General features: G+C 34.5%; 1 protein-coding gene across 6 annotated transcripts in view; it reads left to right on the forward strand.

Annotated features, from left to right (window-relative positions):
- The window catches only part of pds5 (cohesin associated factor B pds5), a 121,227-nt gene that overhangs the window by 85,553 nt on the left and 18,857 nt on the right, over positions 1–16,817 (forward strand). For 5 of the 6 annotated variants that reach the window (XM_069820576.1, XM_069820579.1, XM_069820575.1 and 2 more), the window contains exons 19-22: positions 1,482–1,707; positions 4,753–5,021; positions 6,916–7,083; positions 12,367–12,513. In XM_069820576.1, coding sequence (XP_069676677.1) covers positions 1,482–1,707; positions 4,753–5,021; positions 6,916–7,083; positions 12,367–12,513 — 810 coding nt within the window. Of the gene's footprint in view, positions 1–1,481; positions 1,708–4,752; positions 5,022–6,915; positions 7,084–9,782; positions 9,940–12,366; positions 12,514–16,817 lie in introns of those variants that run through there. The other variant, XM_069820580.1, reaches the window with a different exon arrangement.

The raw sequence follows: 16,817 nt of genomic DNA on the forward strand, positions 1-16,817 counted from the left end.
TTGTATGACTTCCACCTTTACTGTTACCACTATTACCATCACTGTACTATTGCCACTAGTAGTATTACTGCTGCTTCTACTACTATTACTACACTATTGACACTACTACTGATATTATTACTAACCAGCATGTGTTTTGAATTGTTTTTACATGAGTCATTCAGTAATTAGTGTCAACAATGTTTGTATGTGACGCTATCAGTGGTAAATGGTGCAAGCTGATAACAATGAGAAAAAAGACATCTAATGTGTGTTATCTGTGAGTTTGAAGACAATCTCATTTATACGGTATTTTTAGTTAGTTCAATTTGTAGACTGTTATCTGTAGTGCTCTAAAATGTTTAGCAAATACAAACAATTGTCTCTTCAATTTTGGTTGGTAGCATCGAACCCAGGTTTCATCTAAAGTTATGATACGTCAAAGGAAATGCTCCCCTTCACGTACATAGCGTTCTAAGTGCAATCTCGTTGTTCCTATTCTCTGTCACATGTTTTCCTTTTTAAGATTGTGTGGAACCCACCAAGGGCAGATTTTCCTCACCTTTAACTTCTTCTTAAGTATGTGAAGAATCATACCAGGAGTAATTCCATCTTCTCTTGCTAGTTCAATACAAGTCCAACAACGGTGTTATTCCAGCAGCGCTCTTACAGCGTTCACATGCACATCATCATTTGCTGATTGCGGTCTGCCAGCTTCACGTTTTCTATGAACATTTTCCCTACCGTTGCGAAATGCATGTGCCCGCAGTACGATTGGTGAAGTCTCTCTACCACAAGCTTCCAGTAATACTGTATGACATTGTCGAGCATTCTTGCCTCTTGCAATCTGAATTTCAATGAAGCATCTTTGTTCGTATTTACTAAACATTTTATAGCGCTACAGATAACAATCTATAAATTAAATTTGCTACAAATGTCTTATAAGTGAGATTATTGTCTTCAAACTCACAGATAACATACATCAGATGCTATTCTTTCTCATTGTTATCAGCTTGCATCGTTTCCCGCTGATAGCACCACATACATACGTTGTTGCCACTAATTATTGAATGACCCATGTATATTGAGTATTCATGTTTCCACCCATCACAAATATAAACCTGTTGAACAGAGAAAGCAGAAACTGACTGTGCATATACATTATGAAGGTAAAACTTCCCTTTCTGGTTTTTATATTACTAATCATGGACTGCATGTCTCTTGGATAGGTCAACAATTATCCATTTCACTTCTTCTTTTTTCTCTCCTATCCACAGTAATGCCATTCATTGCCATAATAAAAGGAAAGAAAATCAGTCAGTCCCGAGCACATATTCCTGCATTTGTCAATGGGTTATGTGCACAGTGACTTTTTAGTCTCTCTGTATTTAGATTACATCATATTTGTTAGAAAGTTTAAATTATTTCTGTACTTTCCCATGTCAGTGTTGTAACATAATTCCGTGGTTTTGCTAACATGAATCCTTATTGTATGTTGACAGGATGAAATTCCACAAGTACGGGAAATCTTTGCAGCAAAGCTTCACAAAGGCTTGAGTAAAGGAATTCCAAATAATAGATGTCTGCCTCTTGACTTCATGGGGTATTATGCCCTTGCAGGCCAAGAACAGGATAAGAGGATAAAGACTCAAATTCGTCAGCATATGGTGTCTGACATCAACAAGAGGAGAGAGTATATCAAAACGTTACCTGTCTGGTCTACAGGAGGTATGAATTTGAATTGAATATTGACAAGTATTGCCATATTTTTTATTTTATGTTTGCATTTTTGTAATGAGTAATTAGAACTCGTATTTTTACATAAATTCATATAATAAGGTAGTGTGGTGGACTAAAATTTGTTTTCCAGAAGTCTAGCATATCCTGGTTGATCATCATAAGTAAACAACTGTATCGAATCTTGAAAAGTTACGCACCTCGAAGTTTTGCCTCAAGATAGTCAATGTGTTTCTGTATTTAACATAGGTAGTATGTTGAACCCCCATAGATTCACAATTTTTCGAATTTTCTCGGCTTAACTGATCTTGTTTCAATGAAATTTACCATTCAGTAGTACTTGCTAACACCTGCTCTAATTGCCCTTCATTAACAGTTCTCACCACAGTGTTTCCTAAAAAAATTGGTGTGTTGTGACTGTAGCTGGAATTTGAATCTTAGGCAGGCCGCATACCAATGAAACTTTTGCATGAAGCTTACATGATACACGCATCGTGAATGCATCTTGTAAGCTCGACACAAGTAAATAGATGGAATTCCGCAGATTGCAGGTGCATAAATAGGACATGTGTTATCTGTGAATCATACACACACGATGGAGCTCAACACGTCGAGCTTTTGTATTATGTATCATTCACTCAGAGTCAAGTTCGCGTAGCATAATTAATTATCCTGCTGCTAATTCAGTTTGTGCAGGCAGTGGAGAAATACCCATACTTTATTATTACACATTATGTAGTTATTCAAATAAAATGGAAACTGAAAAGGCATGGAAAGAAGTATGAACTGTATTGAACATTACAAGTATTAATATGTAGGTCTAATAATTCGTGGAGCTACAGCCCTCTAAGGGCCCAGATCGACCAGCTGGCTGTTGGCCTCACGTTCATATGCAGAAATAGAGGTGGACGATCATCCAACCAGAATGGAGGTATCGTGTGGTTAGCACAATGATCCACCCAGCCGTTAGAGCTGGCTTTCGTAACAGGATTTCGTTAACTTATTATTGGAAACAAAAAAAGAATGGGACTGATGGTCTTTCTGTGTCTCCTTGCAATGGCATTGGATCTGGAAAGTCTAGTGTTTCTGCTTTGAAATTTCGACGTAATGCAGAGTGTGAGAAAATGCCACTGTATCTTCCCAAATCTCCAAAGTCAACTGATGCAAAATATCCGTCTGCCATCAGCACAATAGAACAAAATCCAGTGAAGGTTACTAATGTCCCAGGCACTTGCTAAAATACCTTGAAAATGCCTTGTATTTATAGTATTGATTAGTAGAAATTGTTGTGATCACTGGGAGAGCTATATGACTACCGAAGACGCCCTAAATATGTACCTTACTTATATATGAGAATTGTCGTGCATAAATGAAGAATACGGCCATATTTCGTTAATGTGATAGTGGGTTTCTGTATCACCAACATAGTAATAATACTACACACTTAATCAAACCTAACCTAACCTCTCACATAATACTACACACCTAATCAAACCAAACCTAACCTGTCACATAATACACATCTAATCAGACCTAACCTAATCTGTCACATAATACACACTTAATCTAACCTAACCTGTCACATAATATTACACACCTGCAGTAACATTTGTCAGGTTTAGTATAATTTCGTTTGCATATATTGCCAAACCTGCTACTCATGTCGGGAGCCATCTAGTGGAAGTGGATCGTAATGCTAGGAAGAAAATATAGCGACTTTAATAATAATTACATTTAGTGTATGTTTTGTGATATATTAAATGTGTTAATGTGTCCAACACACTATGTACAGAGGTGAGAGGTGAGTGACTAGTAGTAGTAGTATTTATTCCATATTTATAAACCCTATTTGACATATAGTATATTAGGGTTATATTTTAAACTAATCATAACAAATTGAAACTTACAGACTACCATACAATAAATATACACTTGTAAGAGTGTAACATATATAAATTAAGTGGCCGGGATCCGACATGATGAGCGCTATCTTGAATCACTAAGTGATTACTTATGCATATCATATTATTGTGATGTACCAAAGTACATGTTATGATATTTCCGTGCAGGAATTCTGCATTACCATATGATGAAGGATGGATAGAACAGATAGGATAGTGTAGGTTACATCAGTGTCGCCAGTGTGTCGGAATTTTGTCCCGCAGGAGTTCTTTTACATGCCAGTAAATCTACTGACATGAGCCTGTCGCATTTAAACACACTTAAATGACATCGACCTGGGCCGGGATCGAACCCGCAACCTCCAGCACAGAAAGCCAGCGCTATACAGACTACACTACCCAGGCCGACACACTATATTATAGTACATTAAGAATTGAAATGTGTTGTGGTTGTGATAAAAGTGTTGAGAATTGTTGGTTTATAGCGCCACATTGACAGTGATAAAAGTGTACAATATTCGTTCAGTGGCTGGTGGATACTCTGCCTGTGTTTCCCCATCAATACTTCCTACACAGTATGGCATATTCCATAATTTGAAATAATTATCTGCTATTTCCAGCCATTTTTTCTTGCTGGATGCTGGCATAAATGCTCTGTACAGTTGCCCTCATATTGCTGCACAAATGTCATTAATAATTATTTCAATTGTTTCTCCCCATAGAAAATACAAAGACGAGACAAAACTAATACCTGTTACAATAAAATAAAATGATATGAAAAATAGCTTATAAAATAAATTATGGGTGGTGTACTACCATAATACATCCAAATCGCAAACATTTCCGCACGTACTGTAATATATATCTATTTTATTTCTATATCTTCATCCGAGGATGACATATCTGAGACTGAAGTTTGTTATTGCAAATTCTTGCATCAAGAAAATGTGTGATGGGAGTGTGGCCTCCGTGCATAATGCAAATACGTGACGAATTTGCTTTATCCATGCATCAAGCCAATGTGTTATAGGTGTGCGGCCTGCCTGCCTTAGTCTCCAAATTGCACTTCTGAAGTATCAGCAAATAAAGTTGATTATATTCATTAACTTGAAATGTCAAATTATTTGTGTTACAGGCCCAACTGAGAAGGGAATGGGTCAACTGGCACACATTCTTCCTGACTACATGCTAGTGTTTGCAGTGCCAGTTCTGGCTCATGACCCTGATTTTACTGCTTATGATGATGTAGATCAACTGACTAGGGTGCGACAATGTCTCTGGTTCATTCTCGAACCTCTGATGACCAAGAATGAATTCTACTGCTTTGGTTTCTACAAAAATCTAATTGAACGCATGAAGAACCATAAAGATGCTCTTAAAGGAGAGGATGATAGCATGAATTATGTGAGTATAACTCTTGTTAGTGTTAATGGCAATCTAATATAAGATAATAAAACACCTTATTCTAAATGGCATCGTTAGGTGCAAAAGAAATACACAAAGGCAATTTTATGCTAACATTTAAAGTTTAAGGACAGGCTTATTATTTAATTAAAAGCCTTCTTACAGCTCTCATATCTTACAAATCCATTTTGGTTCAGACACTGGCCAATTTTCTGTTAGATCTAATATAATACCAAGCTTAAAAGTAGAATTGAACAACTTCAGAGAGTATTGCATCATAATAACAGTTACATTCATAGTTTTAAACATAATTTTGAAAATAATACAGGAACAACTGACTTACAACTTATTATAAGTTAATTATTCACTAATTAATAACAAAGCTGTATTCTAAAATTTAATAAATTCAAATCAGTAATATTTATTTGTAACAGTACAGCGAAGCGCACAGATATGGCTAGTATTGAATAATATAATCTACCCACATCTATTGTTTTATAAGAGTTGGAAGGAAAGAGAAGTAAACAATTGATGTTGCATAGTGCAATAAGCACTGTCGAGGTCAGTGTAAGACTATTCCTCAAATGACACACCAATGTCCATAGCTGCATGAATGAATTGGATTTCGTTGACCAGTAGGTCCACATATTCCCAGGTTAGAAATTTAACAAACCATGTGGTTCTCAGTTCAGAAATCAGGTCATTATCTATTTTAGGGGTGGTGTCTGGGAGAGACATGACTCTCAAAGTGTATAAATTACGGTACCTTCTGAGATAATAGTAGCATATTTAAATTTTATACTAAATTTCCCAAAATAATTCCGAAACATTTTTCCTGAAAGAAACAATTGGTTCAGATTCAATTAGCCTACACGAAAAAAAAAAAAAAAAAAAACGAAAAACTATACATTTTTTTGTTTATACAAAGGCTTAAACTTCATCCACCTTCCATAAAATTATATATGTATCAGAAAATTGCACAGTGAGTAGTGCTCATATCAGCTTTGATTATCTCTAGTCTTAAGTGCAATATATTTTTTCTTTAGTTTATGAATTTTATTTTAATATTGAATTTATTTCATTGTAATAGGAAGTACCATGAACATTTTCATATTATGATGTTATCAAATTAGGGAGTTTCAGTTCTGTATGTGCCTTCGTGATCTGGAAGTTCACGAAAAGCTTTAAAATACTCCATTTGTATTGAACTTCACTTGATGTAGGATTTTGTGTTATTTAAAACTGGTAGGAACACCTTTCATTACGATTATATTGTTTTGTTTAGCGAAAGTGAAGAAAAATAGAGTGTACAGTTAATTAGAAATTAGTGTGGAAGTTGCGGAAAATATATTGTAAAATATTTTACTTATATCAAAAGTTTGTTTTATAAAATTGTTCACAATATATTCCTGCCGTTACTGTTGTTCCACTTACTTTGTATAATGTTTATTGCACTATTAAAGTGTATTTGGGTATTAATTTATTGTGATATTAACCATAGACACACCTTATTTCGGCACTTAAATGACTGCTGCATATCAAAATGTGCCACATTAAAATGCATCAACAATGTAAGCATCCTATCTTGGTGCTTAATCGATTGTTACGTAACTATAATTTGATCATTTCTATTTCAATTAAGTGCAATATTGAAATATTGTCCAAAATAGTGCGCATAATATGAATCAGTACATGAAAAATTATTGTATTTGTGGTTATCAAGTCAATATATGTCTCTAGAATTTTAAAGGTTTCAAAATCTTCTAATGCTTTTTCCTCAAAACTAACAATGTCACATAGCCTGTTGATGCATAACACCATCCAAATATGAATTATATTTGATGTAATCCTTCCTCTGCTTATAAATTAACAAGTTTCCATGTTATTTCCACAGAAACTTTGGGCTGTGTGTGACTTGGCCATGGGCCTTGTTCTTTCTAAAACAACAAATTATGAAATGAAAGAGTTTCCTGCAGACACAAGAGTTCCGACCATGTACTTCCGCAGACATGAAGACTCCCTATGGGTCAATGCCAAATCTTACCTGCCACCAGATATGCAAGTGAGTTGTTTGTTTTTACAGTAGGATGGAAGTAAGCAAAAGCTGGTCATTAACAAATAAATTTTGTAAGTTTTGTAAATTAACAAATAGGTTTCAATAGACCAAAACTTCCACAAATTTGACCAATATTGATTTATATTAATTATGTGCTTTATTGCACTGATTAGATATTAAAGTCTTTCCTAATTGCTTTTTATAAACAATGTAGAATATATATATAACACAATTATTGAATTTTTCAGGAGAGCTAAATGAAAATTTTTTAATTAATTAAATAATAATTTTTTTTATTTCACTTGCATACAGTGCTTTGCACCATAAAGAACTCTTTGTATATGTGCACACGTGCCAGACCAGCTGAGGCATCCTTGAGCGGCTACGCCTTTTGCTGTATGGACTAGCCTCGCTTGCTCGTTGTCATGCCTGTGGCTACCTCGGCTTCATCCGTCAGCAGTCTGTTTTTTTTTTTTTTTTTTTTTTTTTTTTTTGTCATGCTCAAAGATGCCTTGGTCATGTCTCATGGCTCTTATGAAGAAGTGATACAAATTTTCTGGATGCCATAACAGTTAAAGAAAGAGTGCTGATCACATAAATGTTCAAATTCATTTGGAGTCAACCATGTATAGTTTTGCACAGTGCTGTCTGTGGCTATTTCTCCTAATAATTTGTTTCCATTCGTCTGGTTTTTAAATATCGTCTTCATCCAGACATGTTTCATTTTCTTCTTTGTTATATTATGATGTATAACCAAAAAAGCTGCCTCAGCAGTTGCAACTCGTATTTTTGCTGTCATTTTAGCTTTTGATCAAATCATAGTGCCTTGGATGATCGAGACCCCATTTTCCTTGCGAAGCAGCCTCATGATGATTTGTCAGTCGCACGCAAAGCAAAAGTACCGAAGCTGCTTGGCTGGTCTGGACCTGCCTATTGGAATACATTCTATATTACTGATTAGTTTATGTACTGATCACATATTTATTTATGAGGTCTTTGAAGGCATCATAAATATGAATAAAATCAATATTGTTGTTTCTGGAATTTGAACCTATAACCTTAGGTGCAACAACTTAGTATGGTACAGACTGTTTATTTAGTCCTGACAGCTCAGCGATGCGAAAGAGGGGAAGTAATCGGAAGAGTGGGGAGAATTCCGGAGTAGAGATAAGGGCAAGCAGTCGGTAAATGCAAGCGAGTGAATAAACCAAACACCTCTTGGTGTAATTAAATGGACTCGCCTGTCCCACGCACACATCTCCGGCGACTGTCAGGACTAAATAATCGTACTGTAAATGTTATGCTATCAGAATACAATAGGTTATTGATAATTATGCATTAAACTAGTGAACTTGCTGTGCGATTTCCTAATACAGTATTGTCAGTATGGGATTGCATATTTTCACTTACTGTAGGATCAGCTGAATAATCTTTACCAATTTCTTTTTTCTTTTTCGATGCTGCATATAAATTGTGTTCACATTCTGGTAGACATGTAATGTGTTATTCTAGTACTAATTCGTGACCTATAATATATTCTAATATATATTTTTAAAATTAATTTCCTTTAAATTTGCCAGTTATGAATAATTATGTAATATTTTGGTTATACTTAAATCACTTAAGCATTTGAGACAAACATCTTAGTTTATTTTATTTTATTTCATTTCATTTCATTTTATTTTCTTTTATTTTATATATATTAGTTTAGAGTCACAGTGATACAATCATACAAATTTCCGTAACTATTTTGAAAAGTGTCTTACTTACGAACTTTATTGATGGAGGTGCTGAAACTTGCCACCTTCGTTGTCCACACATTTGTGGCACCTTTTTATGAAATGCTCCATAACACACTGTAGTTCTAGTCGATTAATGCTGTTAATTTTGTGATGGATATTAGGTCTTCAGTTCTTCCAGGGTTTGTGGGGTACTTCGTCATGGAGGGGTACTTCATGAACAATATCAGGTTTCTCAGCACTCCAATAATGATTGTTTTGTGAACACACATAATCATGGAATTGGAACCATGCCTCGTCTGAGAAAAATATTAAATGTTGGTTTATAGTCCATTATGAATATTATTCAGCATCCACTCACAAAATGTGCGACTACATGCAAGTTCACCTGGTTGAAGGGCATGTATCTTAGTTATTTTATTCAGCTGAAACTTTAATAAATTAGTAGCTTTTGCACAGAGCCATAAGAAATTCGTATTTGTTGTGAAAAGTGCCTAAGTGATTTTCTAGGAAAATGTTCCAATCGATAACCAATGTCATCTAATGTTTCTTTTGTGAAAACCCTATACTGCGTGTTTTGTTTCTTAGGCTGAACACTTCCCATAGTCTGAAATTTATTATAAAGGTTATGGATTGTTGTACGTGATGGAATTTTTACACTAGGAATCGTGTTTCAAACTGCCTTCATACTTTGCTGACAGGCTGGGTTAAATACTTATATGAATCATAAATATATACACGTTCAGTTGAAAACATTTGATTAGCCATTATACAGTTTTTACTTATTCACACTTTCACTTCAAATGCATTTGTTTCTTAAAGACCTAGAGTTCCATTGTAAAATGTTTAGAGTGTCTATATTTTTTTCGTTAATGTTGCCTTTTCGTTTTAATTCTCGGTCTTTAAATATACTACCCAAGGGAGACATGGAATTTATTCTTTTTAGCCTCAATTTTTATATTACAGAGAATGGATTTTGCTTCTGCATTGGATTGACACCATACTTCAATCCTTTTGGTATTATATTTGCCTCTTATGGATCGACAACATCTTGCAAAATGTCCTGCTCTGAAATCCTCCAAGGAAGTCGACCGCTACTGGGAAGCCAGAGCCCGAATGTTTTTGATTACTTAATCCGTAGTTTTGTTCACCACTTTCTTGTTTTTCCCTCAGTCAATGATAGTAAATATCATGTACTAGCCATTAGACAAATAAATAAATATTTGCCTTTTTGTCTCATTATATGGTTCTTTTCAATATTAAACTTGAATCTTCATCTTACGATGTTTGGGTGACGTATATACGTCCGTTGATGTGACATATTAATGAATTAAATACTATTATAGTCACAATCATGCCATGGTATGAAAGAAAAATTTCACAACCTCGAGCGGGAATCGAACCTGCGACTTCCTGGTCTCCGGTCAGGCGCTCTACCACTGAGCTATCGAGTTCGTCTCACGCCAAAGGCTAGGAATTATCCTTTCATACTGGCGACTCTGTTATAGAGTACTGTCCATAGCGTCTGATCTTAGTCAGCACTGCTTATGGCTGGAAAGAAACTTTACATATGTAATCTTCATCTTACGATGTTTGGGTGACGTATATACGTCCGTTGATGTGACATATTAATGAATTAAATACTATTATAGTCACAATCATGCCTTGGTATGAAAGAAAAATTTCTTTCATACCATGGCATGATTGTGACTATAATAGTATTTAATTCATTAAACTTGACTCTGATTGACTAGACGATGTGACTTTTGGTGTTCCAAATAAGTACTTTAGTATGAATCTTGGCATCTCTCAGTGCACTCCCTACCCGGAGATCCGATTGAAGGACTATTTTACCTCCGGAGAATTTTACACTGAAGGACTCCATGTATCATAAGGAGTAAAAAATATAGTGGGACTGCGTTGGTGTTAATGCAGCTTCTGTGAGTACCTCTTTGTTACTTGTTAGCTTAAACAAAAAGTTTAAGCCCCCTCACCACGACAAGGTGAGTACCCATGAGGGAGAAAACACAGCCCTGCAGTATATATTGACTACACCCCAACTCTGGCTACTAGCAACAGGCATCCATAATGAACACCAATCAAAATACCCCTCATTTCTCATGAAAAACAAAAACTGAAAAGACTACAGTGGACTATAGTGAACTTTATGTTGTCAGTAAACAGCTGGATACATTAAGAAGATTGGTTGGTTCAAATGCTTAAGAAAACACCATATAATATGTACTGTATCTGCTGAGTAACTTTCGGTGCTGGACCCCGGACTCATTTCACCGGCATTATCACCTTCATTTCATTCAGACGCTAAATAACCTAGATGTTGATACAGCGTCGTAAAATAACCCAATAAAATAAAAATTACTGTGTCACTTGCCAGTCACTTGAAGATTGATTCATTAACTTTGACACTAGCCAGGCTGCTTGTGTCATCATAACGGAAACTTGTATGGTTATATCTCTGCAGCTCTACACTTTCCATTTCCCTGCCATGAGAGTGTGACCACAGCACAGTGAAAATCCCGTCGCTCCTGTCCACACCTCATCTGATCTCTCTGTATAATGCCTATAGGCCTCTATAATATTAAGAAACCAGTATGAAAAATATAGTTGAGAAACTACAGATCCAATTAATTACAAGTGCATGTATATTTCAAATTATTGTAGTAGTCACTAAAATGAATTGATATTGGAAACAATATACTATACAGGGTGATTCACGAGGATTTACCGTCACTTACGGAGCTTGTCTCCGAAGACTTCTGAGCAAAAAAGTCTTATAAACATGTGTCCTAATGTCCATATTTTCAGAGTTACATTAATTTTAAGTTGTTTGTAAAATACCATTATTCTTTAGTTTTAAGGGTAAAAGAATATTATAAATAGAGAATTAACTATTCAGGAGTATCATTTTTTTAATTAGCTGGTATTCTGAAGCTAAAAATATGTTGTAAATTCCATAGTTGCTTTGTATAGAATTTTTTTTTTACATTTTTAACTACAAAATTACATTTTCTTACTCATTTATCACACAATTGATAGAAATCACGCCACTCTTGTAAATTCTTCAAGACTGTACATTAGGATACATAATTAAACTGTAAAGAATCAAGTTACTAAAATCGTATGATTTGTAACAGTTTTTGTGATAAGTGCGTAAGAATGATATAACTTCTAGTTAAAAATTAAAAAACAAAATCTGTACAAAACAATTAATAATACATTTTTAGCTTCAGAACACTAGCCAATTAAAGAAATGATACTTCTGAATAATTCATTCTCTATCTAATATTCTTTTACCCTTAAAACTAAAGAAAAAAAGTATTTTACTAGCAACTTCAAATTAATGTAACTCTGAAAATATTGAGATTAGGACACAAGTTTATACAACATTTTTTTGCTCAGAATGCATTTGGGAATAAGCTCCATAAGTGACGGTAATATAACATTAAGAAATACATCAAGATTTGTGTTATTTGAATAAGTTGTAGTGTATTTGAGAGTTTTCTAATGTGTTTAAAATGATTTTTCATAGGTGCATGCTCCAAAAATGAAACCAGGTCTGTCCATGTCCATGGTGGACACGAGTACTGGAGGAATGAAGTTGAGCACACGAGGCAAAGTACGAGGTCGAGGTGTGAAACAGCAGCAAGGTGTAGGCATCAACGAAACAGATGTCAAGGTAATAGTAGAGTGCTTGCACATAGAAGCAATAATGAAAGTGTAAAATACTTTCAAAATTAAATTTGATGACCCCCTTTCCTCTGTATCATAGGAGGTAGGGTGATACAGACATGCAAATAAGAACTGGAGCGAAGATTGCTACTTACAACTTAAGTATGCTTTAAGATTGTCATGACATAGTCAGAACCTGAAGTTGAACACGTCTCTCCTAGACACCTCTTTATCTTGGACATTTCCCCCTGGAACTAGATGAAATGCTGTAAATTTACAAGGTTTGAATCCTTTATATCAGTATAATATATGGTGAATCCTCGGCCTCATCTCACTATCACCAATCCCATCGATGCTAAATAACTCAGCAGTTGATACAGCGTCGTTAAATAAGCAACTAAAAAGAAAGAGGGAGTGGACTCTCGTTTCGATGTATCTGAAAAACATGAAGCTCCTTGGTGTAGCAGTAGCACCCTGAAGATGATCTCACAGAAATTCAGCAATTAATTTGAGAGACATATGCCCGGTTTCCATAAAGACAATTACCTTACAGAGTTATCTATGATTTAACATGCTTATATGTTTAAAATGAGTTTCTGAAACAACAGTTATCGTAATCTTTACAGGTATCTGTACTTCAACTGGTAACTACACCTCGGCCTGTAGTTACCTGGCTGTTAGTGCTGATTCGAACAAATACCAACATGTGGCACTACTGTGTTACAGTTTCGCAAACTATAATAACTGATATTAAATAATAATATAGACCACAATAAATTAATTTACTATATTATCTGTACAGTTTTAAAAATTTGGCATTTGATTTACATAACTTACTGTAAATGTTTTACTTTCTATGACATATTAGGATAATAATGTGTGTTTGTAAAGGCAGTTTCGAACATCTCCTGCTTAATTTTCGTCATCAACTTCAGATTGTATGTCAGCAGTTAAGGAATATTTTATTCTTGGGTGTTCTACCAATGCCAATGGTATTTTGGACTCTGAAAAGTCCATTTGAATACATGAAAGCATTCATGTGGCCATATGGATGAATGTAAAATATTTTGACTCAGTATGGCTGCCTTAGCCACCACAGCTGAATATGGTAGTAGTTATGAAGCAGAAGTTACATCTCTTCATTAGTATTATTTACCTCGATAATCACGCCAAATACCAACAATTATTGCTTTTTAATCATATTAAGATTGAGATGGAAATGTAGATGTACACTATTGTTTATCACACGGTTCTTTAATTAAAAATCCTTGCATCTACTAGTAGTAACAGAGTTCACTATGTACCTATCAGCCGTATTACTACTGAAAACTTCTGCAAACAAAAGTAACTATAAATAACTAAAAAATCACTAACAAAATACTAGTGCAGACATCTATGGACGACAATAGATACTGAACTTGAAGTTACCTCAACTGTTGGTTACAAGTGCTGATAAATGTACATTCAACTTTCCAGAAACTGATTAAAGTTGCCAGTGCAGTTAAATTTATAAGCACAATTAAATAACTGAGAGTTAACTGATGTGTGCCAGAAACCGGGCAATGAAGGAAGAAATTGACCTCTCTTATAACTCTGTTAATGCTCTTCATTGCTAAAAGAAGCAAGAGAGCATTCAAAATAAATGTCAAGGTATCATGGAAGAGTGTGTGAAGCCACAGATGCTTGGAAGTCAGCATTAAAACACAATCCTGTTACACAATAATGTAAATGTGTATTTTTCTAAAAGATTTAAAATGTAATTTTGCTGGTTAAAAGCCGTTTCTGTATACTGAATTCATTTTTCACACAGCACTACCAGTGATATTTTTAATGGGGTGTTTTAAGTTTTAGTGGGAAATTTATTGTTATTGATAACACATCAGTACTGTGGAAATCTAAAAAGATCTAGTTCTTAGTTGGAGCAATAATTTCTCTCATGCTCCATTTCACAACAGAGATATTAGTGAATAAGTATGCAAAGTTTCATCACTCCAGCTTTAACCACTGAGAAATAAAATGAATACTTGTCGTTGAAATGTAGAAAATTTCTTTTTTGAGATAATTAAATTTAATGTTTCGATTACACATAACTGGTGCATTAACACAACTTCTACCAAATTCATTTGTAGATTTAATACTGACATTATGCCATAAAATTTTCACGAAAATACTCTCCATGAAACCTTACATTTTTAGTGCGAAAATAAAAAATGATAAAAGTTGTCAAAATTCGATTATTTTCAGTAGCACATCGCCTGAAGTTATTATAGGATGAAACTAGCGTATCCAGGTTCAAATTCTGGTTGGGACATTTTATCTGGTTGAAGTTTTTTCCAAGGTTTTCTCTCAACCCATTAAGAGTCAGTGCTGAGTAACTTTTAGTATTAGGCCCTGGACTCATCTTGCTAGCATTATCAGTTTATCACCTTCAACTCACTCATATGCAAGCTAATAATAAAAGTTGATAATCAGTCATTCAAGCAAAGGACATTATGGAGCATGTTGACTCCAAGTCGATTTCACAAAATGCTTCCACTCTCCTCTGTCTTTTGCTAGTTCCTCCCAGTTGGTAATTGCCATTTCCATGCATTCCTTCTGAATTTCATCTTTTCATCTACTTCGAGGTCTTCCCAGTGGCCTTGTGTTGTTAAAGGTGTTCATATACAGTAGAACCCCAATTATCCGTGGTAATGAAGGAGTTGGCTGAACGGTTAATCGAAAAAATTGGGTAATTTGTACCATAAAATATTTTCGTAAATTAAGTGAATAACACTGAACTTTCGTCATTTTCTCCGTGGTCTTGTGTTTAATATGCTTGGTAGTAAATCAGAAGTTCATTAATTTAAGTTCGGTTGTCAACAACGTGTTTTTAAGGGGTAAGAAAACTCCTTATAATGGCTGTCGGTGGAAAGATAGGAATAGTAAAGGTCTCATGTTGTAGATTTACTTACAGTATACACTTTATCTTTGATATTTATTAAATCGCGTACAGTTGTAACATCAGTCTCGTATTATGATGCAAAATGACCCACAGTTTTCTTTCCTCAAACCACTTAATTATTTGCGTTTTGTTCGATACTTAGCACAACACGTTTTCTTTTGACACTCATGGAATACATTTTATATAGAAGTTGTGGAGTGCGGCAACTCAAACAGTAGACCAAAACTGTGTAAGTGTAAATGCTTGTAATAACACTCTCTAGAAGAAGTACATATACAAATATAATGTACAATAGTATCTACTTGGTATGTTTCTGTAGAAAAAACAGGAGCAAGAGAAAGAGTTGGAAAATCCAACCATCGGTTAATAGGGTGACGGATAATCGGGGTTCTACTGTATATTTGTTTTGCGCTGTTGGAATCATCCATACATATAACATGCCCTGCCCAATTTAATCTTCTGGTCCATATTACATCTAAAATTGACAGTTAATTATAAAATTTGTGATAAAGTTGATAAAGAATCGCAAAATAACAGATAAAAAAAAATACCCAAAAATTTTACTCTACAAACTTTCTGTTAGAATTTAACTTTCTTTTGTATTATTTCACCTCCTACACATTAGGATTAATATATTAATACATTATTTGTTAATTGATTCAGCATACAATTGATAAGTATGAAGATTTTAATAATAAAAGTAACACATAGAATTCATGAGATATATTATGAATGTTGTACAAAACATGACAGTCTTCGTCAAGATGTAAATTAAATAAAAATAACATCATTGTGATCTGAAACTCTGCTTGCTTTCAATTGGGAAGTCTATATCAGAATTGATGGATATGTTTCAATACTTATTTTTCAAGCACACCAAGATTGAAAAGACATGCTCACAAATATTTTCTTGAAAACTCCATCAATTACTTCGAAGTAATTTTCGATATTCACTTCTCATTTTAATCCAAAATGAGAGTAAATTAGTTTCATGAAACACAGAGGAGTTACACAACACTTCTCTGAGGAAATGCACCTCGACGCATTCTGGAGTGAGAGATCTTGAAAATGCAGTGGAAATCATGCTGTGTCTGGCTGGTCTTGTTCAAGTTACTGTGATTCATATTGTAGCATGTTTTCACATAATAACTCGGCATGAAAACATGCAAGTGTGGCCATAGCGTGTCACTCATTTTAAATGTAGGGATTACATTAGAATTTTCTCCTGGAGCTTCGTTATTTTTCATTTTGAATGAGACTGTACTTGGAAATTTCATCTTTCGAAATACAGTAGATTCATTTGAAGTGTTGTCAGTAAGTGATAGTGTAAGAGATTTAAAACCATAACTTTTGAAAATTTGAAGCCCATT

The sequence above is a fragment of the Periplaneta americana genome, chromosome 3 (genome assembly GCF_040183065.1).
Source record: "Periplaneta americana isolate PAMFEO1 chromosome 3, P.americana_PAMFEO1_priV1, whole genome shotgun sequence".
NCBI classification, from domain to species: Eukaryota; Metazoa; Arthropoda; class Insecta; order Blattodea; family Blattidae; genus Periplaneta; species Periplaneta americana.